The following is a 25,814-nucleotide window of genomic DNA, read 5'->3' on the forward strand; positions in this document are numbered from 1 at the left end:
TTACTATGTCATTAATACACCATAGAGCTGTTGTGTGGAAATAATAAAAAGGTTCCCCCATTCTGTGTTTCCTAGAACTAGAGGTCTGAAATAAATCATTAACATGGTGAAACACATCTTGATGATGTCGGCTACATTAAATGAATCAATACCATAGTGTTTATATGCATTTTTGCCACTACAGATGTGTTTCACCATGTTAATGGTTTTTTTCATAATTACAGTTCTAGGAAACACAGAATGGGGGGCTTTTTTATTATTTCCACACAACAGCTCTAAGGTATATTAATGACATAGTAAAATGTTGAAAATGAGTGGAATGCCCCTTTAAAGAAGCAGGGGGAACAGTACAACAGTACAACAGGATTTGGTATAATTATATTTTTGTAAAGCAATGAAAAGCAGACTTCATGCTGTAGCATCTTATGAGTTATTATAAACCACAATGTGTGACTTTCTAAAAGTCAAGACAATTGCTTTATTGAACTACAGCTATAGCAAATCTGGACAATAAGCGAGGACAATCACTCTGGAAAATGCCCAGACAATTCTTTCCTAAAAGTAAAACACGATGACTCTTTTCCATGTCAGGAGATTTATTACTCTGGTTCTAATTCAGGACTATGCATCCATCACGTCGTCTGCACAGGCTTACAGCAGAGCACACAGCGTTTATCAATTATTTTAACCCATTTTGACCTGAGATCAGATTCTAAAAATGTCTTCCACATCCTGACAGTTTTCTGAAAAAGCTATGTATGTAATGTTTCTATGTCAGTCGTTCTTCGATTTTTCAAAAATAGCAGACCTACAAGCTCATAGTGCGCCACTCGGTGGCGCGCTATGAGCTTGTAGATCTGCTATTTTTCAATAGCTAAAGCATAACATAATGCTAACACCAAAAGGGGTTCCCGCCCCAAAATGGGTTAAGTCAAACCTGTACATGCAGTACTGTACTAGTACTGTACTGTACTAGACCTAGCACATGTTGTACCTACTACCTTCTTGCACTAATATACATATTGTGTGTATATCCCAGTTGCTAAAGTATTCTCCCATGATTAGGACCACAATGGAAACAAGCCTTCAGGGATTTGTGTGTTATCCTTTTAGCATTATATTGTATAACTGAACCTCTGTATTCTTTGTAACTGTTAATAAAGTATTCAATCAATCATATTCTGTTCAAATTCACTACATTAGTCTCTCTGCACTGTCCTTATGTTACTATATACACGTTGTTGTCGATCAGAATTCATGTTTACACGGTAGTGAATAACAAAGACTCTGGTGACCTGTAATGTAATCATGTCAAGACTGTGGTGTACTCGTTTTGTCTTTTTTGTTTGTTTGTTTGTTTGTTTTTTGTCTGCATTGTAATGTCCGTATTGTGGTTCTTGTTGTTTTCCTATGTTATGTTGAAAAAAGAAAAATGTGTGGTTCTATATACATTGAATTGTGATTGAACAGTGAAAATCTCAGAGCCTCAATAAAAATACATTGAAAAAATTATGTTTACTCTGCTTATTCCGATCTTGCGTTAGAAAGGAACGCACTGGATAGGAGCGTCTCAGTTTTGCAGTTGAAAATATAGGACCGGGAAACGAAGAAAAGAGTGGCGCACAACTGCAACAGATTCAGTACATGGCCAACTGCAACAGATTCAGTACATGGCCAACTGCAACAGATTCAGTACATGGCCAACTGCAACAGATTCAGTACATGGCCAACTGCAACAGATTCAGTACATGGCCAACTGCAACAGATTCAGTACATGGCCAACTGCAACAGATTCAGTACATGGCCAACTGCAACAGATTCAGTACATGGCCAACTGCAACAGATTCAGTACATGGCCAACTGCAACAGATTCAGTACATGGCCAACTGCAACAGATTCAGTACATGGCCGACTGCAACAGATTCAGTACATGGCCGACTGCAACAGATTCAGTACATGGCCAACTGCAACAGATTCAGTACATGGCCGACTGCAACAGATTCAGTACATGGCCGACTGCAACAGATTCAGTACATGGCCGACTGCAACAGATTCAGTACATGGCCAACTGCAACAGATTCAGTACATGGCCAACTGCAACAGATTCAGTACATGGCCAACTGCAACAGATTCAGTACATGGCCAACTGCAACAGATTCAGTACATGGCCGACTGCAACAGATTCAGTACATGGCCAACTGCAACAGATTCAGTACATGGCCAAGTGCAACAGATTCAGTACATGGCCAACTGCAACAGATTCAGTACATGGCCAACTGCAACAGATTCAGTACATGGCCAAGTGCACGTGCTCCTCCCAGCAGACACTGAGACGTGTTCCAGCTTATTCTTACCGCCTGCATCTGATCTGGACAAAAAGGAAAGCAAGGTTCGACTTCCACTGGACATTTTCAGAAATCAGATTACCGACTGAAAATGGGAAATAACCACATTATGACAGTAGTGCATGTAAAAGTCTGCATGATGACACTCATTCTGGGTCAACCAGTGCAAGCGTCTATAATATTTCTGAATGTCAACTGCAGAGGCGGACGGAGACCACTGGGTATAATGAGATGCTGATGAATTTATAATAATGATGATTTAGCGGACGGGGGCACACGCTCTGTCAGCACACGCTCTTATGCAGAGAGACCAGTGTCAGATCAGAAGTAAGCAAGCAACACCAGGGAAAATAGTCATATGTAGAGTGCACACTCACAGAGAACATTGTAGTGCCTCAAAGACACAGAATCGGGTAAAAAACATCAAACCTAGCCTCACAGTCAGAGGAAGAGCTTTGAGCTCGAAACGTTACAGCTTTTTTTGTGGTGAAATAAAGCATCTGTCGCTTTTTTGTGGTGGAATAAAGCATCTGTCGCATTGAAGTGTGCGAGCGTTGATTTATTTGTCTCTGCTTACTGCTCGTTGCTCAGCACCTGGCCATGGTTGGGGATGTGAATGTCGTTATCCTGTTTTCAAAACATCAAACCTAGCAATAGTACTTGTCTGAACGATATGCTATCTAAAATTACATCCAAATACCCATTTTCAAAGTTTCAAAGTAACAGTTCCTGGGGGACTACAACTATCATCCTTGCTTAATATTGCATTGTATGTGTAGTGCTCATTAATATGCGCTTTCCCGCCCAAATAAACCTATGTAAGAAAGAAAGAACAGAGATTTCCAGTCTTCCCTTTCCAGAGCAACATTAGCAAAATTTGGGAAAAACTATTTTCCACAATATTGCTTTCAGGATGACTTCTCCTGCTCTTCACTGTATGAAGTCTGAGGAATCCATAATTCCAGTGTGCAACATGACAACGTAATCAGGCGTTATAGTCGATACAGGCTGTGTAATGTTCTGAGTGACTACCAAATACACTCTTCCAGGGAGACGATATACACATACTGTATCTGATGTATCCGATACGGCTTGCTCACCAGACACTGCTGGTTGAGTGCATGCACGCGTGTGTGTGTGTGTGTGTGTGTGTGTGTGTGTGTGTGTGTGTGCGTGCGTGCGAATATGTACAGTATATGTGCACATGCCAGCACTGTCACACATGCATCAGTTAACCCATTTTGACCTGAGATCAGATTCTAAAAATGTCTTCTACATCCTGACAGTTTTCTGAAAAAAGCTATGTTTCTATGTCAGTCGTTCTTCCATTTTTCAAAAATACCAGACCTACAAGCTCGTAGCGCGCCACTCGGTGGCGCGCTATGAGCTTGTAGATCTGCTATTTTTCAATAGCTAAAGCATAACATAATGCTAACACCAAAAGGGGTTCCCGCCCAGAATGGGTTAAAAGGGCCGGGGGGGAGGAAATCGACCGCTCGGCAGGCCGTGGGAAACACTGATTCTTCCTTCCTTCCGACTTTGCAGACGCAGAGAAAGGACAGGGCGGGGTGGATCGATATGGTAATAAACATGGCGTCTTTCCCAGACCCGTTTAAACCCTGGGAGTGCATCCCAACAACGTCTCTGTCTCCGTCAATGATGGCAAACACGATACCGACTGACTGAGTCACGCTGCAGATATAAATGTTATTACCATGGTGATTATTGGACATAAAAGCAGATCCCTGAGAAGATATTCAGCGGAGTGTGGGAGGGCAGTGTTGCCACAATGCGTCACATCGCGCGACACCTTGTGAGCTTGTAGATCTCCTCTTTTTCAAAATGCACTCCCTGGCACAAAATATTTTCAGATGATGGTCCGTGGACAAATGCATATTAATTTAGGGAGTCGTCGACATGTTAATGTTTGAGAACTACCGGTTTAAACAACAGGAAGCCCAAATAAGACACTACACTTAGAAACAGGGGTGGGCATGGGACATCTAGTCTAGAAACAAGCCCCCCAAAAAATGAAACCACCACCACATTTAACACCTTGAATGCCCGGATGTAGTTGGAACCAGTAAATCAGCACGTCCAGCGATTTGCAGCTTCAGAGTCCATTTCAAGGTGGCACGGGGCCATCTTGGAAGTAGCTAGAAGTAGCTAGATGTAGCAAGGATCGATAGCAACCGGAGCTATGATTACTTCTAACGCGACAAGCGACGGGACCGCGATGGGCCGTCAAAAACACAATCTTTGGTTAGAATTGGAAGCACTGTTTTAGATCAAGAGTTATTCACGTTTTAAGATTTTCGATCTCATCCATTAAAATGGAGGGGGACCACTTGGGATGACGTCCCAACTGGAAATGACATCGAATGTTGCCCAACAGGCGCTCCCAGCCTGTGGAGCGATGCGCTCGGTTATGGAATGATTAATGTTCCATCTTTTGATTAATCTCCGTTCTGACGTAATTTATTAATAAGGCGGAGACCTCCGTCCCGGGCCCTCAAACTGTTAATAAACGACTTGATTTACAAGCTACTGAAAAAAGAACAAAGGCCAAAGTCACTTATAATAAGCGAACATGGCAACACTGTGGGAGGAGAGGAGGGGTAGTCTCCTCTCCACTACAGCCCAGATCACTGATAACATGACACACAGTACTGGATCCTGAACAGAGGGCCTCCATCCAACATCTTGCTGTATTTACAGCCACATGCTAAAGTGCCTCTCTGAGGACATTAATATTTAATACAGTGTGCTTGTGTTGTAAAAAAGAAAAGAAAAAAGAAAAAGCTGTTCTTGCAGTTTGTTCTTGCAGTTTGTGTCAACTCATAGGTCTTCAGTTCAAGGTAAGTGTTTAAGGAGGATCAGTATGTTGTAAGACAATCAGTATCAGTCCATTTGGGCTTTAAAAACGTCAACCGGTACCGGTCCGCTTGCATTTATACAGCAAGGGTTTGATCAGGGATAATAACTACGATAGCAATAATCATGGGCCACAACAACAATAATAATATTGTTTTCCAGTTGGTGAATTGATGTTTCCATACTAAACATGAGAGTTTGGATGGGATGTTAACCTAGTGGAAAGTATTGACATCTACCAGGCCAGCCCACACACTGACAATCAATCAATTCATCAATCCTTTTGATAGAACACTGACATGGGTTAACCCTAAAAACAGAACTCTTCTCTATTAGAGAATGCGTTCATGACGATACAATCCTAAATGTTAATAACACCTTTCTTAAGTCACACATCTCACTAGCAGACACCTCATCTTTACATAGAAAAATGCGGAGAGATATTTAACTCAGCAAGTATAAACATTGACACGTCCTAACTGGACTGTAACTAATTTCCTAATTTGAACATTCCAGAGTTAAATGAACACTCCAGGTTTTGCTGTGTACTCAACTCACCGCAGAGAGAGTGTGTGTGTGTGTGTGTGTCTCTCTCTAAAAGGGTAAATGGTGAATTTATATAGCGCCTTTTATCCAAGGCGCTTTACATAGATTGAGCATTACATTCACCCATTCACACACACATTCATACACCGATTGCGGCGAAAGCCATGCAAGGTACCAACCAGCACATCGGGAGCAATTTGGGGTTCAGTGTCTTGCCCAAGGACACTTCATAGACAGGAGGAGCCGGGATTCGAACCGCCGACCCATGGATCATTGGACGACCTGCTCTACCTCTTGAGCCACAGTCGCCCACCTCTCTGTCTCTATCTTAGAGGAAGCTTGTATGACCAAAGTCATTAAATACCAGCCTTATGATCACAGAGCTATAGGTGCAATCTACATGTGTTCATCTTTGGCAGCAATATTCAGTGCAATCTCTTCTATCATTGGTAGCTGCCAAAGACGCCGTTACTTGTACCCCTCTGAGTGGTGTTTGGGTAATTGTCCAAGATTTGCTGACAGTAGATTTGTACTTGTAAATATTTGTGTCCTTGAATTGTATCTCTTATGTGGACATAAATAAATTAAAGTGTGTGTGTGTGTGTGTGTGTGACACTGTGTGTGTGTGTGTGACACTGTGTGTGTGTACGCCTACCTAGCTTGCTGCCGGTGGCACTGGGCCGGCGGGCAGCCGAGGACTCGCTGGGCTTCTTGGGGACTTTGGGGACCTTGAAGGCGGTGGGCCTGTTCCCACTGTCCACACTGTCGTCATCCTCAAAGCTACGGTCTGGGGGACAAAACACACCACGCCACACAGTTAACACACTGCAGTCACACTGTGACAACTCAGACAACAACATTTATGTCAGGCAGAAACCTCCTCTTATCTCCATATTATTCTAACTTGTGTTTTTCAGTAAATTCATGTCCTGATCATACTACAGCGTTAGCCTGGCTAGTACGCCAGACTCGTATCACACTGTCGTACCGAAGGCAATTTGTTTTTGCCACCGGCAGATTCGCGTCTGGCCACTGCGAGGCTACTACAGCGTCTCACAAAAGCATGTTGAGATTGTCCATCTGCAACTTTTTATGTTTTATTTTTTAATTTGAATCCTGAAAAGTACAGCTTTGGAACATATGCAGTTTCCACCCGACAGAGAAGATATATATGCATAGAAATATATAAATTATACAGGAGCAGACACAATTGCGTTCCAATATGGCTACACTAAACTATACTGGATGTGTGGCTACTAGTGCAATAGTTTATTTGATGCATTGTCACTTGTACACACACACAGTCACACGCACACGCACACAATTCCCCCACTTCAGCACTATTTCATACTTTGCGTGCGACAGTCAGTGACGCAGGGCGAAAATAGCCAATCTAGCCCATCTGCAAGATCTATTCTAAACGCTCAGAGAGCTGTAGATCTTCCATTTCTTCTTCAAGTCAAGATTCTTTTGTATTATGATTTAGTTTTGCCTATGATGACATGCCCAAAAAGGAGATGCCAAGTTGAAAGTGGATTAAACACACTAAAGAGTTATTTCATTGCATTCTGCATGTGTGTGTGTGTGCCCCCCCCCCCCACACACACACACACACAATGATGTTTTGCATGTTGTGGGCTAGAAAATAAACAGCTGACAAAAGAGGGAAGAATAATGCACACAGAAAGAGGAGACGGTGTGTAGAGCCTGGTCAACACACTGGCAAACGTGCACTCATTGTGTGCACGCACCCACGCACGCAAGCACACACACACACAGCCAGTGCCAATCAAGACATCCACCCACACAGCCAGTGCCAATCAAGACATCCACCCACACAGCCAGTGACGGACAGTTTACAGGCTAGCAAGAAATGCTCTGTCTGTACTCTGTAGACTAGAGGCTATAGAGGAGCTCTGTCTGTACTCTGTAGACTAGAGGCTATAGAGGAGCTCTGTCTGTACTCTGTAGACTAGAGGCTATAGAGGAGCTCTGTCTGTACTATGTAGACTAGAGGCTATAGAGGAGCTCTGTCTGTACTCTGTAGACTAGAGGCTATAGAGAGTGCTCTGTCTGTACTCTGTAGACTAGAGGCTATAGAGGAGCTCTGTCTGTACTCTGTAGACTAGAGGCTATAGAGGAGCTCTGTCTGTACTCTGTAGACTAGAGGCTATAGAGGAGCTCTGTCTGTACTCTGTAGACTAGAGGCTATAGAGGAGCTCTGTCTGTACTCTGTAGACTAGAGGCTATAGAGAATGCTCTGTCTGTACTCTGTAGACTAGAGGCTATAGAGGAGCTCTGTCTGTACTCTGTAGACTAGAGGCTATAGAGGGGCTCTGTCTGTACTCTGTAGACTAGAGGCTATAGAGAGTGCTCTGTCTGTACTCTGTAGACTAGAGGCTATAGAGGAGCTCTGTCTGTACTCTGTAGACTAGAGGCTATAGAGGAGCTCTGTCTGTACTCTGTAGACTAGAGGCTATAGAGAGTGCTCTGTCTGTACTCTGTAGACTAGAGGCTATAGAGGAGCTCTGTCTGTACTCTGTAGACTAGAGGCTATAGAGGAGCTCTGTCTGTACTCTGTAGACTAGAGGCTATAGAGGAGCTCTGTCTGTACTCTGTAGACTAGAGGCTATAGAGGAGCTCTGTCTGTACTCTGTAGACTAGAGGCTATAGAGGAGCTCTGTCTGTACTCTGTAGACTAGAGGCTATAGAGGAGCTCTGTCTGTACTCTGTAGACTAGAGGCTATAGAGGAGCTCTGTCTGTACTCTGTAGACTAGAGGCTATAGAGGAGCTCTGTCTGTACTATGTAGACTAGAGGCTATAGAGGAGCTCTGTCTGTACTCTGTAGACTAGAGGCTATAGAGAGTGCTCTGTCTGTACTCTGTAGACTAGAGGCTATAGAGGAGCTCTGTCTGTACTCTGTAGACTAGAGGCTATAGAGGAGCTCTGTCTGTACTCTGTAGACTAGAGGCTATAGAGAGTGCTCTGTCTGTACTCTGTAGACTAGAGGCTATAGAGGAGCTCTGTCTGTACTCTGTAGACTAGAGGCTATAGAGGAGCTCTGTCTGTACTCTGTAGACTAGAGGCTATAGAGGAGCTCTGTCTGTACTCTGTAGACTAGAGGCTATAGAGGAGCTCTGTCTGTACTCTGTAGACTAGAGGCTATAGAGGAGCTCTGTCTGTACTCTGTAGACTAGAGGCTATAGAGGAGCTCTGTCTGTACTCTGTAGACTAGAGGCTATAGAGAGTGCTCTGTCTGTACTCTGTAGACTATAGAGGCTATAGAGGAGCTCTGTCTGTACTCTGTAGACTAGAGGCTATAGAGAGTGAGAGTCATCGTCTGACACCGACTGAGGCTAGCTTAGACCTTTTAGCATCCTTAGCAACGTTGCTACTGTGAAGAACAAACACTTTGTTGTGGAAGACAACATGCTAGGTGTATGGGTGCGTAATATGCACCATGCATGCACGCACGCACGCACCAAACGTACATGTGCTCCTCTCACACACAACTAACCGAGTACACGCACACTCACACACGGTACACACACACACAGGAGATGTACTAAGAGTACTTGGTCGAGGAGGAATGCAGTTACACGCCAGTTTCTCTGACAACCAGCTAGCTATGCATTGTGAACTGCACCATAGCCACCACCCTACTACACCTCCACTCATGCATCATATAACACGCACACACACACACACACACACACACACACACACACACACACACACACACAGTCAACATGCAAACATCATTGACAGTCAGCTGTGTGTACACAAAACAGCAGCCATGGAAAAGCAGACCTCATTACTGCACGTCAAAACTCTACTGTACGTGTCAGGAGGAATTTGACGAGCAGCCGTGCACACAATGTCCGAATGCACCGCGCACGCACACACACAAACACACAAGACTCACAGTCACAGATGCGCTGGCAGATGAGTCGCCTCATGACTCCAAGGAGAGCGTGGTGTTTTTGGGGCGCCCCCCCTCCCTCTGTTCCGAGCCGTAACCCCAACACACACACACACCTCACATGCACTTGGTGCCGAGGAGGAAGCTGTGACACCAACACCACACGCCCTCACTGCTGCCTGCAAACCCCTTCACCCATTCCACTGCCGGCATTTTCTCTCTCTCGCTCTCCCTCCGTCTCTCTCAGTCACTCTCTTTTTTTCATTCTACATCCCATCCACAGCAGCCTTGTAGCCAATCAGGGGAGAGATGACATCATAGGCAACCAGCCAGTGCGGAGGCTGCGTGTGTGTGTGTGTGTGCACGTGGGTGTGCGAGAGAGAGGGACATACACACACACAGAAAGTGAGAGAGAGACACCCCAGGAATATTAACAAGGTTATTCTGTAACCCTGCCAGGCCAGCTGAGCAAACCTAAACCCCTTAGCATTGAACGCTCACACACACGCACGCTCGCACGTCGCACGCACACACCTTGCAGGCCCAACAATACATTTAACTCACAATACAGTAGTTCGTAGAGTAGACTGCATATTATCGTCTGTCGGGTGGAATATATTATGTACAAAACTGTGAGCTTGTAGATCTGCTACTTTTGATATGACGCTGTAGTATGATTGTTTTTTCCTGCAGGTGATATTGAATTTTGTCGTTATTCTTCATGTCATGTCTAAAGTTGAATTGGATATGAATTGATCGCATAGGGCCTAAATGGAAACAATGCTTTTTTTTAATGCTATCTGTTGCTGGTTTTTTTTACATTGCTGTCTAATAAACTAATCAATCAATCAAGTAAGTAATCATTTACGGAAGAACACACAAAAAGTTTCCGACCCACAGCAACGATATATTGTTAACACCTTGTATGTCCAAAGTTGTTAAGGTGGTTGCACACTTGGCAAACTGGGCAAACTGGGCGCGAAAACTGACGGAAAAACGCAGCTAAAAGCATTTAAAAATAGAGAAAATAGCAGACCTAGCAGATCTGCCGTTTTAACTAGTACATTTGTGTGCCACTGTTAGATAGATAGAATACTTTATTGGCAGTTTAAGAAAATTACAGAAAATGACATCATTTTAAAAAACGCCAAATGGACTTAGACACAAAAAAAGCCTTTGCTTGTTTCCATTGTGTTGTATGATGAAGTAGTCAGTGCTTGTTTCCATTGTGTTGTATGATGAAGTAGTCAGTAGGGTATTTCATTCACAGAAACACAGATAAAAGGTTTCTACCCCGACAGCAATGATAATGTCTCAATTACCTGGTAGACTAGAACACACACACACACACACACACACACACACACACACACACACACACACACACACACACACACACACACACACACACACACACACACACACACACACACACACACACACACACACACACACACACACACACACACACACACACACACACACACACACACACACAACAAAGGCTAATGTGATGGTGACAAAGGAGGGTACATGTGGAGGAAGGCCACACCCCACCAGCTGAGACCCCCCCCCCCCACACCATGACAAACGCCCAGCTCATATTATATAACATACAATATTAATAAGGTAGGATCATCATTTAATAGCAGCCTTGTGGTTTTTTTTAACAGAGCGCCAATAATGATGTTGTGTTGCCCTGCAATCATTGTTCCTCCATGACTGACCCAAGGGTCAGGTCACAGAGGTCAAAAGGTCAAGGCTGTCTAGTGCCACTCCACTGTCCCAGAACCCAAATTAGCCATCACATGGCCCAATGACACCCATTATCCAATGACGCACTTACTACCAATGGATTTACTCTCAATTACCTTACAATTTAGGCATTTAGCAGACGCATTTAACCCATTTAGACCTGAGCACGATTTTACAAATGCCTTCTAAATCCTGACAGTTTTCTGAAAAACCCCATGTTTCCATGTCAAGTCATTCTCAAACATTTTCATGTCAAGGACCACCAAAAATATATGTAATTGGCCGCCGACCCCCAACTGAAAATATGTTGTTCCAGGGACCGCCCAGAAGCAAAGATTTGCGCCACATTTTCACGATGTTTCAAAATCGTCAATTTTGAATTTTTCAATAGCCAAGGTATAACATAATGGTTAATACACCAAAAAGGATTCCCGTATTGAATGGGTTAACAAAATACATTTCTTTATTGAAAAATAACCGTGACAATTTGACGGTTAAACATGTCAAAATAGATCGCACAAAAAAAGATGTAATTAGTAATTATAATTACTCATTAGGCCTGACAGGTAATTAATTTCCAATTAACGTCAGACCTAATGAGTTTCTTCACTATAAAAATTCATTGCTTACGGTGCCTACATGCTTACTGGGAATAATCAGCTAAAGAGAGCTAATTCTGCACAGTAAACTGATTTACTGAAGGATGTTTACATGCTTTGCACCACCAGGTACAGCATGTGTGTTACGTTATCTTCTGAACTAATAATCTGGTTGTGGCAATAAATCAGATTAAAACCTTACATAAAGGCTGCCCAATTAATTGAAAATAATCATGAATCTTTATTGTATGCAATCATTAAGCTCAGCTGGTGCACCTCGACCTCCTCTCCTCTCCATTATGTACGGGTTAATAACCAGAACGTTGTAAAAGCCATTGGGGAGTTGAGAAACACCATAAGTCACAGAGGTCATTGCATGCAATTACACCAAATCACTGTTGATTTTGCAGACTACCTTTTTTCACCGACGAAAACAAAAATAAAAACTAAGCTGTGATGACTAAGACTAAAGATACTTTGGTAGACAAAATCAACTGTAGATCAGTCGACTAAAATGTTATATTTAGTCGCCTAAAACTAAATCAAAAAAATTGCTGCCAAAATCAACACTGGACCAAAGATATTCGCCTTAAAATAAAATAAAAACCTCCCCCGAAATCATTACCAATAATCGTGATTAATAATACTACATTAAGCGAAATCATCAATAAGCTCCGATTACACGTTTTAATCAAATGTTTTTCTCCATAACAGACCTGTAAACACTGTACTTCTCAATAGCATTATCCACGTAAAACTAATTAAACACAGTCTCTCCTTCCTAATGCTACATGATCTTATGGCTACGTATTCGCAGACTGTGCACTTACACTGTGTGTGTGTGTGTGTGTGTGTGTGTGTGTGTGTGTGTGTGTGTGTGTATGTATACAGTATATATATATATATATATATATATATATATATACATACACTATACATATAACACTATACTAATAAACACTATACTAATAAACACTATACTAATTTTTTTTTTTTGCTTGCTCATCCCACTTTAGAAAAACAGATGTCAGGGTGTTAAATGAACAACTCAGGATTTTACTGTGTTTAAGGGAAAACATTAGTCAGCAGCAGTGTGCATCTCTCGGATGCTTCCCCTTTCACCAGTGTTATTCGCCACAGTGTGATTTTCAGTCAATGAAATTAAAAGATGGAGGAATGTTATTGAATGTGATCACGACTACAGCCGTTAAGACAACAGACATGACTCATTAAACGGTGGAAGTGGAGTCTGATGAGTTCAGTCCACGTCGTTGAATCAAGCCAATAGCAAGCTTTATGAGCCGGATTACGACTTTCATTCATTCAATTTCATTCATGTGAATATGTCCAGCCGTGTGTGTGACTGTGTGTGACTGTGTGTGTGTGTGTGTGTGTGTGTGTGTGTGTGTGTGTGTGTGTGTGTGTCACAGCCATGACACCACAGACACGCAGAGCAGGAAGGTGGTAACCAAATGGACCCGTATTTGGTTACGTTTGTAGCGTGCCGTGAGGCAGCTTGATGTACAAGACAAGCACACATCCTGTTCATGACGCCAGTATGTCGCAGGGACTTAACCCCCAATCTAACTCTTGAATTGATGGCGAGTGCCAAGCAGGGAGGCACTGCCTGGGGTCCCATTTTTCTAGTCTTTGGTATGACCCCGGCCGGGGATCGAACCCTGACCTCCCAGTCTCAGGGCGGACACTGGAACCACAATGCTGGGTGTCCAGCAGTGGTTCCCACTAGCGAACCACCATGGTCATCCTCCACTGAATGTTGGGGGGGGGGGGGGGGGGGTCCAGGTGTTTTTTTGTGCACAAACTCCTTATTGCCTATTTCCCCTACCATAAGCCCTCAATAAATTGCATTGAATGTGCTAATTTGCTTATTTCCATCGAAATTAGTAGTAAAGTGTGCTGCTTGGGATATTACTGACATCTTGAAGAGAGGATATATACAAAAAAAACACCCCATAGCCCCATTCAATTCCCATTCAATTCAATGCAATTCATTTAGGGCTTATGGTAGGGGAAATAGCCAATAAGGAGCTTTTGCACAAAATAACACCTGGACCTCTTTGGTGGGGACGTAACAACTACAAAGAAAGGTAAGAAAGCCTTTGAGTATGGAATTCTCCTTTAACACTGAGGACCTTATATTGTTTGTGTGTGTGTGTGCGTGTGTGTGTGTGTGTGTGTGTGTGCGTGTGCAAGCAAGCGAGCGACCGAGAAAGTCATTCATTTGGAGCGGCCTGTTGCCATGGTGACCATAGAGACCGGATTGGACCCCCGGGGGAACAGTAGCGTACAGAAAAGACACACACACACACACACACACTTCCATCGCATCAACAGTTGGATTTCTATCCATTGACTCACTGTGATGATTTATTGTGGTGTCAGTGTGTTGCATTGCATCACCGACACATGAAACGTGATAAGCTACATCTACAAACCACACGTGCACGTGCACACACGCACACACAAGCCATGCATCACACTGTGTTGCCATGGAAACTCCATCCCGTCTCCATGGAGGAGACAGGAGAGAGGAGAGGATACCGTAGCAACCCACTGATCACAATGTAATGATCTCTCTCACACACACACACACACACACACACCACACACACACACACACACACACACGTGCCCTAAGCATAATATCTTTGCGATAAAACATTTTAGGGCGGCTATTTTATGAATGCCATTTAAAAAAAATGTATCCCAATTTTTTATCCTTAACCACACAGCCGAAAATAATATTCTTGGTGCACGACACCAGAATGCACCTACAGTACACTAAGTAGAGATCAGGCATATAACTCCAACACTCACCCTGAAACATAACCTCTAAATCTTTATCCTAACCCCAACGCGAATCTGTTCCAAAATTGTACGTCCTACTCTAAAAATCATCCCTATATCCCTTTCTCAGGTTCTACTATACTTGTGGGGACATTTGGCCCTAGCAATCATGCATGCACACACACAAGCCCACACACACACACACACACACACACACACACACACACACACACACACACACACACACACACACACACACACACACACACACACACACACACACACACACACACACACACACACACACACACACACACACACACACACACACACACACACACACACACACCTTCCCTGATTTGTAATCCGTGTGAGAGTAATCCCTGGCATTCAGGGGCATTCATATAATCCAAACATGCTAATCGTATTAGCATGCTACTGTATGAGTGACATGCTATATGCTGTGTCACCGTCTCTCAGTTGCACACACACCATCACACACACACACACACACACACACACACACACACACACACACAAACACACACACACAGACAGACACAAAGGAATTAAGAGTGTGCTCGTTTCATCCTGTGGCCATATGAGGGCAGTATTGACCCTTTTTCTGTCAAACCATGGCCTCTGTTGTATCAAGGTTTTTTTTTTAGCTGACTGTTGCATCTAGGGTTTTGACTGTTGCATTAAGAATTTTGACAGTTGTACCTCTGCTTTTGATTGATGCATCAAGGTATGACTGCCGTAGCAAAGTTTCCAACTGTAGCATCAAGCTTTTAGACTTCAGTGAAGTCTAAAAGAGTATCAAGGTTTTGGACTGCTTAATAATGAATAAAAAAAAAAACAACTAAAATTAGGATTCTATATTAAGACACGTCCTCTAGACCAAATCTCTCGCCCCGAAATAGCAGATTTAGATTTTCAGATTCAGACTTTCCGTTTTGGAACACGTTTGTCTATTTTCACCAAATGTTCACCTATTCTACGTGGCCAGATTAGGTATGCTAGGGTTGATGTTTTTCAACAGAAGGGAGAGCCAATTATTTGTACATTAAATGCTATAGAAAAATACAAATTCTATATAGAGTAAATGCTATGTAATAACACAAATTCTATATAGAGTAAATGCTATGTATTATGTAATAACACTAATTCTATATAGAGTAAATGCTATGTTGTAATAACACTAAATCTATCTAGAGTAAATGCTATGTTGTAATAACACTAAATCTATATAGAGTAAATGCTGATGCAGTAAAAACTCTAATTCTAGCTAAATAAATACTTCCCATGAATCCCCCAAGCCATGACTTCCATAACTACTGCGTGTGTGTGTGTGTGTGTGTGTGTGTGTGTGTGTGTGTGTGTGTGTGTGTGTGTGTGTGTGTGAGAGAGAGAGAGAGAGTGTGTATCTGTGTCAACATCACAGTGATCGCACTGCTATGCAAGCAATGAATTCTGTCACTGATGGCCAGTTTGCAACTATCTCTGGGAAGCTATATATATATATAAAATAGTTGTCATTTCTTTGACTACCAGAGTCGTGTGTGTGTGTGTGTGTGTGCGTGTTATAGCAGCCCAAGGTGCTCCCAGGTCAGGGGAAGCTTGAAGAATGACTTGCTGTGCAGCCTGTTGTTGTGTGGTGGTGTGGCATCATCATCAGCTGGCAGGGGAACAGCTAATGTCATAAGCACTGTGTTATGAACCAAATCCCCACAGACAGACGAACAGTCCACACTGAGGGCCCTCTGTCTGTGCCACCCGTCACGTGTGTGTGTGCTCTGTGATCTGATAGAGGCCACGGTGGTATAAAGTTACATGTTTTGTATGTGAAGGCGTGTTGCCGTGTACAGTACACGGATACGTGTGATGGGTGGGTGGAGGTAGGCTGAGAAATACAACTGGATGAAGCTTAGATACATACTGTACGTCTACCCTCTTCCAAAAAAACACTAATGTAAAACGGGGAAAGCATCCGTGTCATCTTAGATTTTAGCCATATTTTATACTTTGGCTATTCAAAAATAGCAGATATACAAGCTCAGATCTGCTATTTTAGAATAAACCTGAACTCAAAATCAAATCAAATCAAATCTTTGAATATATATATATATATATATATATATATATATATATATATATTGTTGTTTTTTTATGCAAACCTTTTTAACTTAACATTTTTCAAAGTCTTTGCTTCTCGGGGTCCCTGGGAAAAAAATATTTTGAGGTGAGTCTGTGGCCAAATGCATATCATTTTATAATTTTGGGGGTCCTTGACATTAACTCGCTGCCAATAGTCTTTTGAGGTTTTAACGGGTGAAATGTTTCATTGAATAATCAATTAATAATAAGCTATGGTTTAGCAAATTTACAAGTTGATTCTGAAAATACGTAGGTATTTGTACGCAACCCTAAACATTTCTCGTTGTGGACGGTATTTCAGGCGATGCTCTGAAAGATAGTCAAAATTAGAGTTGTGGAAGTTCAGTTAAAACAGATAAATTGTAGCCTAGTTTCCAGCCTGATTCGCTGTTTTGTCACTTCATGCCAAAACTAAGAAACGACCCGGGGCTTCCGATTGGTCTGTGGTGGGACAAAAACACCAGTTTGACGTCGTATCAATGCGCAGCTACTGCTGTAGCCCTGCAACGTCCCCTTATCATTCACTAAACTCACCCCACACAGCTACTGCTGTAGCCCTGCAACGTCCCCTTATCATTCACTAAACTCACCCCACACAGCTACTGCTGTTGTCCTGCAACGTCCCCTTATCATTCACTAAACTCACCCCACACAGCTACTGCTGTAGCCCTGCAACGTCCCCTTATCATTCACTAAACTCACCCCACACAGCTACTGCTGTAGCCCTGCAACGTCCCCTTATCATTCACTAAACTCACCCCACACAGCTACTGCTGTTGCCCTGCAACGTCCCCTTATCATTCACTAAACTCACCCCACACAGCTACTGCTGTAGCCCTGCAACGTCCCCTTATCATTCACTAAACTCACCCCACACAGCTACTGCTGTTGTCCTGCAACGTCCCCTTATCATTCACTAAACTCACCCCACACAGCTACTGCTGTTGCCCTGCAACGTCCCCTTATCATTCACTAAACTCACCCCACACAGCTACTGCTGTTGTCCTGCAACGTCCCCTTATCATTCACTAAACTCACCCCACACAGCTACTGCTGTTGCCCTGCAACGTCCCCTTATCATTCACTAAACTCACCCCACACAGCCATCAGTTTTTGAGTGGTGCAACCACTCCTATAGACAGCTATGTGTGTCCCTGGCTGGGTCTGCACACACACACACACACACACACACACACACACACACACACAGTATATATGATGATTTGGGGTGTTGCAGTACAGTGACAGTACAGTACAGGGACCCCCACACGGTAACTCTGTCATTTCTCAAACATTTCGGACGTGGGGCTCCCCCCTGGCCGCGTTCCTGTCTGTCTGGAACTTCCGGGGACCCCCACACGGAGTTGCACCACTCACATTACACGGGTGTGATTTTTTTGTACTACTGAATCAAATTAGTGTGTACTTTTTACCGTAGATTTTACTGTCTGGAACTGGCACTATTGTTTTTTAAAGTGAGAAAAGCATGGACAGAGTGGCGCTGGCTGATAGATGACCCATCAGCAACAATGTCGCTACCTAACAGGTGACGTTATGAAATACGAGTCAAACAGGAGACTGAGTAGCGAAGTGACAAAACAAATCACGGAACGCAGCGAAACAGGCTGGGAACCAGGCTAGAAACATTGGTCCTTAGACATGAAATGTAGTGGTAATTTATTGGTAAATATGACATTTGAATGAGCAATTTGATATGACAAATTACTCATTCCTGCTCACTTCCAGCTGTCTATCCTATGTCGTCTCCCTCTCAGCTTCCCAACTGTCTGTCTCTCATACGCCGTCTCCCTTTCAGCTTTCCTACAGTCTGTCTCCCTCTCAGCTTTCCTACTGTCCGTCTCTCATACGCTGTCTCCCTCTCAGCTTTCCTACAGTCTGTCTCCCTCTCAGCTTTCCTACTGTCCGTCTCTCATACGCTGTCTCCCTCTCAGCTTTCCTACAGTCTGTCTCCCTCTCAGCTTCCCAAATGTCTGTCTCTCATACGCCGTCTCCCTCTCAGCTTTCCTACAGTCTGTTCTCTGGGGTTTGTGGGCCACGATGACATAGTATTTCAAAGAAATAAAACACAATGGGGGTCAGGTGTCAGAAATGTTACAGAGGAAAGAGAACAGATGCGTTACTGTCAACCATCCAACAAACCTCTTTCTGAGAGAGAGAGAAAGAGAGAGAGAGGGGGGGGGGGGGGGGGGGGGGGGGGACAGCGAGAAAGAGAGATAATAAGTTAGGGGTTTCTCTAATAGGAAACAGACTGCTCCACTTCCACCATAGCTCTGGGAAAATGAGCTCCTTAGCAGAACACACGCACAAGCACACGCACACACACACACAATATGAGGCCACACACACACACACACACACACACACACACACACACACAGGTACAATATGAGGCCAGATTCCAGGCCGTGAGACGGTGGGATAAACCATCATATTCAAACGAAAAGCTTCACCATGGCAACCGGCCTAGCCTGGAAACGGGGTCACGCTTTTCCTTTTGCCGAGCTGGAGATGCAGTGGAGCAGAATGAGCATGTCTGAGTGAGAGGCTGTGTGTGTGTGTGTGTGTGTGTGTGTGTGAGAGAGAGAGAGAGAGAGAGAGTGTGTCTGTCAACATTGCAGTGATCGCACTGCTATGCAAGCAATGAATTCTGCCACTGATGGCCAGTTTGCAACTATCTCTGGGAAGCTATGCAAAAGCTGTGCGTATGTGTGGGACAGTGTGTGGGACAGTGCATGTGTGTGTGGGACAGTGTGTGTGTGTCTGTGTGTGTGTGACAGTGTGTGTGTGTGTGACAGTGTGTGTGTGTGTGTGTGTGTGTGTGTGTGTGTGTGTGTGGGACAGTGTGTGTGTGTGTGTGTGTGTGTGTGCGTGCGTGCACGCACGCACACGCTCGCGCATGCTACTCATTTCAGGGTTAGGGTCCAAATGAACATTAAGTCAGAACGGAGCAAGGCGCTACAGGCACCGAGTGACATGCTTTCATTTTTGTCACGCACATCTATCTATCTATCTATCTATCTATCTATCTATCTATCTATCTATCACAGTAAAGTCCTCACTTTAAATTGATCCATTTTGTAACTCTGAGTGTACAGATGTAACCATTTAGTTAAATTTGTACATTTATTTTTGTACATTTGAATGTTTTGCCCACGCCTGACCTAGCAATCCAAAACTAGGATCAACAGCTTCTCAGAAACCCTGAATTAATCCAGAGACTCATACACTGCTGACGGACAACCGGACAGAAAGTAAGCCTCCGAAACACATACTCAACTGTACAGACACAACACACTGCAGACATCTTAAGACCCCCAGCACACACACGCACGCACGCAGTCGCACGCACGCACGCACGCATATCTGCACAAAAGCGCTCCACTCAGAGTGAAAGTGATTGGGGCTTTAAGCTGACTTCATCCTAAAGACATCCGTATACTGACATACTTATAGCAAACAAAGTTTGCTTGGCAGCCAGCCTGCACATACAGATGAGATTGCGTGCGCACAAGCACACACACGCACATACACACACACACTTACCATCTCCGTCATCCCCAGCGACCACCATGGTAATGGCTAGAAGAAACTAGCTCTCCGTTTCCACTCTTTCACCCCTGCTCTGTGCTCTCTCTCCGTGTGTCCCTCTCTTGTTCCGTGTGTGTGTGTCTCTCTCTCTCTCTCGCTCTCTCCCTCTCTCTCTCCGTCACGCTGAATCAGGGAGAGGCAGTGACAGGCACAGCTCTGTGTCCCGGCTACAGCTAGATCTCTTTCAGCTAGCTAGCTTCCTCTTCTTCGCTCTCACCATCTCTTCCTCTCCTCTCTCCCCAACCCCCTCCCTCTCTCTCTCCACCCCGCTTCTCACAGCAACAGCTGCCACCAGCCTTTACAACAAAATGCCAGGAGGATCTGAAAATTTAAAGAGACTGGCTGAGAGAGAGAAAGAGAGAGAACGTGTTTCATCGACGTTCACATTCGTTTGTGTACGAGTGTATCTTTGCAGATGGTGTGGCGTTTGTGTGGTCTGTGCGTCCGTCTGCAGAGGTCGACTTCTGTGGTGTGATCATCGTTGTGTTTGTAGGAAAAGCACCCCAGGTCTATCGCTGCTCAAGTCTAAGCAGGCCTTCTACTACTAGTACTATTACTAGTAAAGAAGCAGATCTTAGGAGGAATGAAAAACATCACAAAATGTAATACCTCCTCCTAAAGAACAAGACATTTTATGACCAGAAACCCTCAACGCAAACGAGTCATTTTGAATGAAACCCGTCCGTCCGATCAGTATCCATAGTTGGGACCGCTGCGGGGAAGGCAGGGGGGGGTTGGAACAAACAAAACATGGCCCAGCGACCCAGACTCATCAATGTAAACCTGATACGGTACAGTGAGTTCTGACGATCAATCAGTGAATCCATATGAACCTAGGACAACTGATCCGCGACAATGGAGTGTGGCTAGTTTGTTGCACTCTCGTTGTTGTGAAGAGACATTTGATCCAAAGACAAAGTACCAAAACAGAAGCTCAACATGCTTCAGCCAGTTAAAAGTAGAAGAGGCTCAGTGCTCACCAGGGACAACTTGAATCAGAAAGGAAACAAATACCTGAGCACTTCAGAAGAGACTACCCAAATAACATGCTGGTTGACTCTGGGGAAGACGCAAGTCCAGAAGTTGTCTTCTGTGGACTGATGATCGGCGACGCTACCTCCATTACGGCTTCTTACGTTTGGGGTCAGATCAGATGTTAGTAGAATCTATAGTGGAAATAAGTCAATGCCATTTGTGGGCCGAAGAAAGAATATAAACTACACTGTACAGTTTTACACTGAAAGTTATCCAAAGTTGAATTAACAGTCTTTTGCTCAGGTCATGATATTTTGTCATGATATCTGCAGTCCATACACACCTACAGCTCCCAATACAGTCTGTCTAAACACTGCTATTGACTGGTGTATTACAGTTTGTGAGCCACGGAATGGGCTTTTTTCACACCCAGAAAATACCCAGTGGACCCTAAATAAATGTTTACCCATCCACTTAATCATGTATGTCACATCTGAACTCACCGAACCTGATCAGCATCTGTGATAAAACCTGCACTCTCATGTCTTCTCTTCCAACAACGCCTAGACAGGTTTCTTATCTATGTACAGGTAGGTTCCTAGCTGAGCCTACTACTGTAGGCTCAGCCCCTCCACACCCCACTTGATGCCAAGTTCTGATTATCTAAGGGATTGTAATATCTAGTCCTATAAGCTCAACTGTACAGTACTGTATAGTTCCTGGTACAGTTTGAGTTATTTTCTTTAGGCATACTGTAGCCAGCTGAAACGTCTGTGCTGTTGATGAAAAAAAATAACTCCCCCATTCAAAACCAATTATCTACAATGCATTCACTTGAACTTGAACTCTTGAGCATATCTGGACTACTAATCTTGGACCTGGCTCTATTATTCATTTATTTTGGGGGCAAGCTGGTAGGGGGGACAGACAGTAGGCTGACAGGAAATGGGGAGAGAGATGGGGGGAAGACAAGACATGCAGTAAAGGCCGTCGGGATTACCAGCCAAAGTGCCTGGACCACTGAGCCATGGCCCAGGCCATAGAAATATATTTGTAATGTTTTTTATGTATCTTTTGTTGTCTGTATTCTCTAATATGATTTAGTTATATTTCCCCTTTGGGGATAAATAAAGTGAATTATCCATCATCTGTATCTAATTACAGTTCACCTTGATCGAACAATAAATAACAGCAATTTCAAAGCCCCTGGAGTAATCCACCCAACACATCACAAATACATTGCAGCCTGCCTGCGCCTGAGCCTATCTCCTGTTTCTGTTTACATCCTCCAGGCATAATACCTTTATGTCGCAGGGAAACTCCAAATCTAACCATTGATGCTGAGTGCCAAGCAGGGAGGCATTGGGTCGCATTTTTTTGTCTTCTTTGTTATGACCAGGCTGATACAACTCTGGCTGAATAAACATTTGTCTTAGGTGTTATGCGGGCTACAGCACACGACCACAGACAGGACCCAGGTTGTTGTGTGGCGTGATGTCATCTTGCACATCCCGAATACATCATCACGTTGAAAACACGTCAACGTGAATTGGCAAGCAGAGAGTTAAACCACCTAACCACCATGCTCCCACAGCTCCATTCCCCTGCTCCCTTGGCCAAGGACGAGGAGACTCTGTATCATGGAGACTGTTCCCCTCTGCTTGTCCCTCTCTAAGTTGCATGTAACCAGGCTGGAGAGGAGAATGTTCCCCTCTGCATGTCCCTCTCTAAGTTGCATGTAACCAGGCTGGAGAGGAGAATGATCCCCTCTGCATGTCCGTCTGTAGCTGCATGTAACCAGGCTGGAGAGGAGACTGTTCCCCTCTGCATGTCCCTCTCCAAGTTGCATGTAACCAGGCTGGAGAGGAGACTGTTCCCCTCTGCATGTCCCTCTCCAAGTTGCATGTAACCAGGCTGGAGAGGAGACTGTTCCCCTCTGCATGTTCCTCTCCAAGTTGCATGTAACCAGGCTGGAGAGGAGAATGTTCCCCTCTGCATGACCCTCTGTAGCTGCATGTAACCAGGCTGGAGAGGAGAATGTTCCCCTCTGCATGTCCCTCTGTAGCTGCATGTAACCAGGCTGGAGAGGAGAATGTTCCCCTCTGCATGTCCCTCTGTAGCTGCATGTAACCAGGCTGGAGAGGAGAATGTTCCCCTCTGCATGTCCCTCTGTAGCTGCATGTAACCAGGCTGGAGAGGAGACTATTCCCCTCTGCATGTCCCTCTCCAAGTTGCATGTAACCAGGCTGGAGAGGAGACTGTTCCCCTCTGCTTGTCCCTCTCTAAGTTGCATGTAACCAGGCTGGAGAGGAGACTATTCCCCTCTGCATGTCCCTCTCCAAGTTGCATGTAACCAGGCTGGAGAGGAGACTGTTCCCCTCTGCTTGTCCCTCTCTAAGTTGCATGTAACCAGGCTGGAGAGGAGACTATTCCCCTCTGCATGTCCCTCTCCAAGTTGCATGTAACCAGGCTGGAGAGGAGACTGTTCCCCTCTGCATGTCCCTCTCCAAGTTGCATGTAACCAGGCTGGAGAGGAGACTGTTCCCCTCTGCATGTCCCTCTCCAAGTTGCATGTAACCAGGCTGGAGAGGAGACTGTTCCCCTCTGCATGTCCCTCTCCAAGTTGCATGTAACCAGGCTGGAGAGGAGACTGTTCCCCTCTGCATGTCCCTCTCCAAGTTGCATGTAACCAGGCTGGAGAGGAGACTGTTCCCCCTGCATGTCCCTCTCCAAGTTGCATGTAACCAGGCTGGAGAGGAGACTGTTCCCCTCTGCATGTCCCTCTGTAGCTGCATGTAACCATGCTGAAGACTGTTCCCCTTGCCTGCATGTCCCTCTCCAAGTTGCATGTAACCAGGCTGGAGAGGAGACTGTTCCCCTCTGCATGTCCCTCTCCAAGTTGCATGTAACCAGGCTGGAGAGGAGACTGTTCCCCTCTGCATGTCCCTCTCCAAGTTGCATGTAACCAGGCTGGAGAGGAGAATGTTCCCCTCTGCATGTCCCTCTGTAGCTGCATGTAACCAGGCTGGAGAGGAGACTGTTCCCCTCTGCATGTCCCTCTGAGCTGCATGGAACCAGCCTGGGACAGCCAGCCTATGGTGGCTGGCTGTCGGACAGCAACCTCATCTACAGTACACAGGCAAGGAGCGAGTGTTACGGCCGCGATATCATGCAAAAAACTGTCCTGATATGGAGTGCCGGTCATTGCGTTGCGACGTAGCCTGAGCCAATAAAATAACCAATAAATAGTAGCGTGTAGATCCATCCATTCATCCATCTTCAACCGCCTAATGCGCCTATCCGTAGTCGGGTTGCGGGGGGCAACAGCTCCACCAGAGACCTCCCAGCTCCAGAGCAACATTAGTAACTTCCTCCTGGAGGATCCCGAGACGTTCCAAGGCCAGTGAGTCGATACAATTCCTCCAACTGCGCCTTGGTCTGCCCTGGGGTCTCCTCCCAGTGGGACGTGCCTCGAGGACCTCCCTAGGAGGAGACGCCCGAAAGGCATCCTAACCAGATGCCCGAACCACCTAAGCTGGCTCCTTTCCAAGAGAAGAAGCAGCAACGTGTAGATCTCACCCAATACAAGTGTTTGCCAATACAAGTGTCCACCCCTCCCATATTTGCTTGCAGAGAGACTCTGTAAGCAAATATGGGAGGGGTGGACAACGTCGCTGCATGCTCGCGGTACGTCAGGACAGTCTCATTGAAAAGCATGTATTCTAATGAGATTTCATGGTTCGCGTGCAGTCGCTGGCAGTGTAGATGAGGTGTGACACCCAGTCTCAGTGACACAGACGCATGGCTACAGGTGAGGGGGATGCGCACCTCCTCCCACAGGGACCTTGCAGCTGACAGATGCGTCACGATGTTTGTGTTTATATGGAGGAGTTATTTTTAAAGTGGAGGCCACAAGACTGCATCCATGGACCCATTGAACTGTCCAAAAGCTGTGTCTATATTCGATGGGCATTTTTATTACATTTGGAGAAGACATGCATGGCTTCTATGGAATCCAAACCACTGAATTCAGTCGTGGCGACAGAGGACATTAATCCACGTGTGTCACAATGTCCTTCCTTTGACAATCCCACATCCCGTCAATAAAACACCCTGGTTCACTGATGTCATCATCATAACACCACAGACAGACAGAGGAGAGCCAAACCCTGTGGCTTCTTCTCACACAGACACACACACACCAGTTTGACGGTCAAACATTC

The 25,814-nt window shown here is 44.7% G+C and overlaps 1 protein-coding gene across 17 annotated transcripts in view; it reads right to left on the reverse strand.

Annotated features, from left to right (window-relative positions):
- Positions 1-25,814, reverse strand: part of clasp2 (cytoplasmic linker associated protein 2) — a 145,329-nt gene that overhangs the window by 68,747 nt on the left and 50,768 nt on the right. For all 17 annotated transcript variants that reach the window (XM_079523486.1, XM_079523482.1, XM_079523481.1 and 14 more), the window contains exon 8: positions 6,421-6,552. In XM_079523486.1, the coding sequence (XP_079379612.1) occupies positions 6,421-6,552 (132 nt within the window). The remainder of the gene's footprint in view (positions 1-6,420; positions 6,553-25,814) is intronic.

The sequence above is a fragment of the Electrona antarctica genome, assembly GCF_951216825.1.
Source record: "Electrona antarctica genome assembly, chromosome: 15".
In the NCBI taxonomy this organism is placed as follows: domain Eukaryota; kingdom Metazoa; phylum Chordata; class Actinopteri; order Myctophiformes; family Myctophidae; genus Electrona; species Electrona antarctica.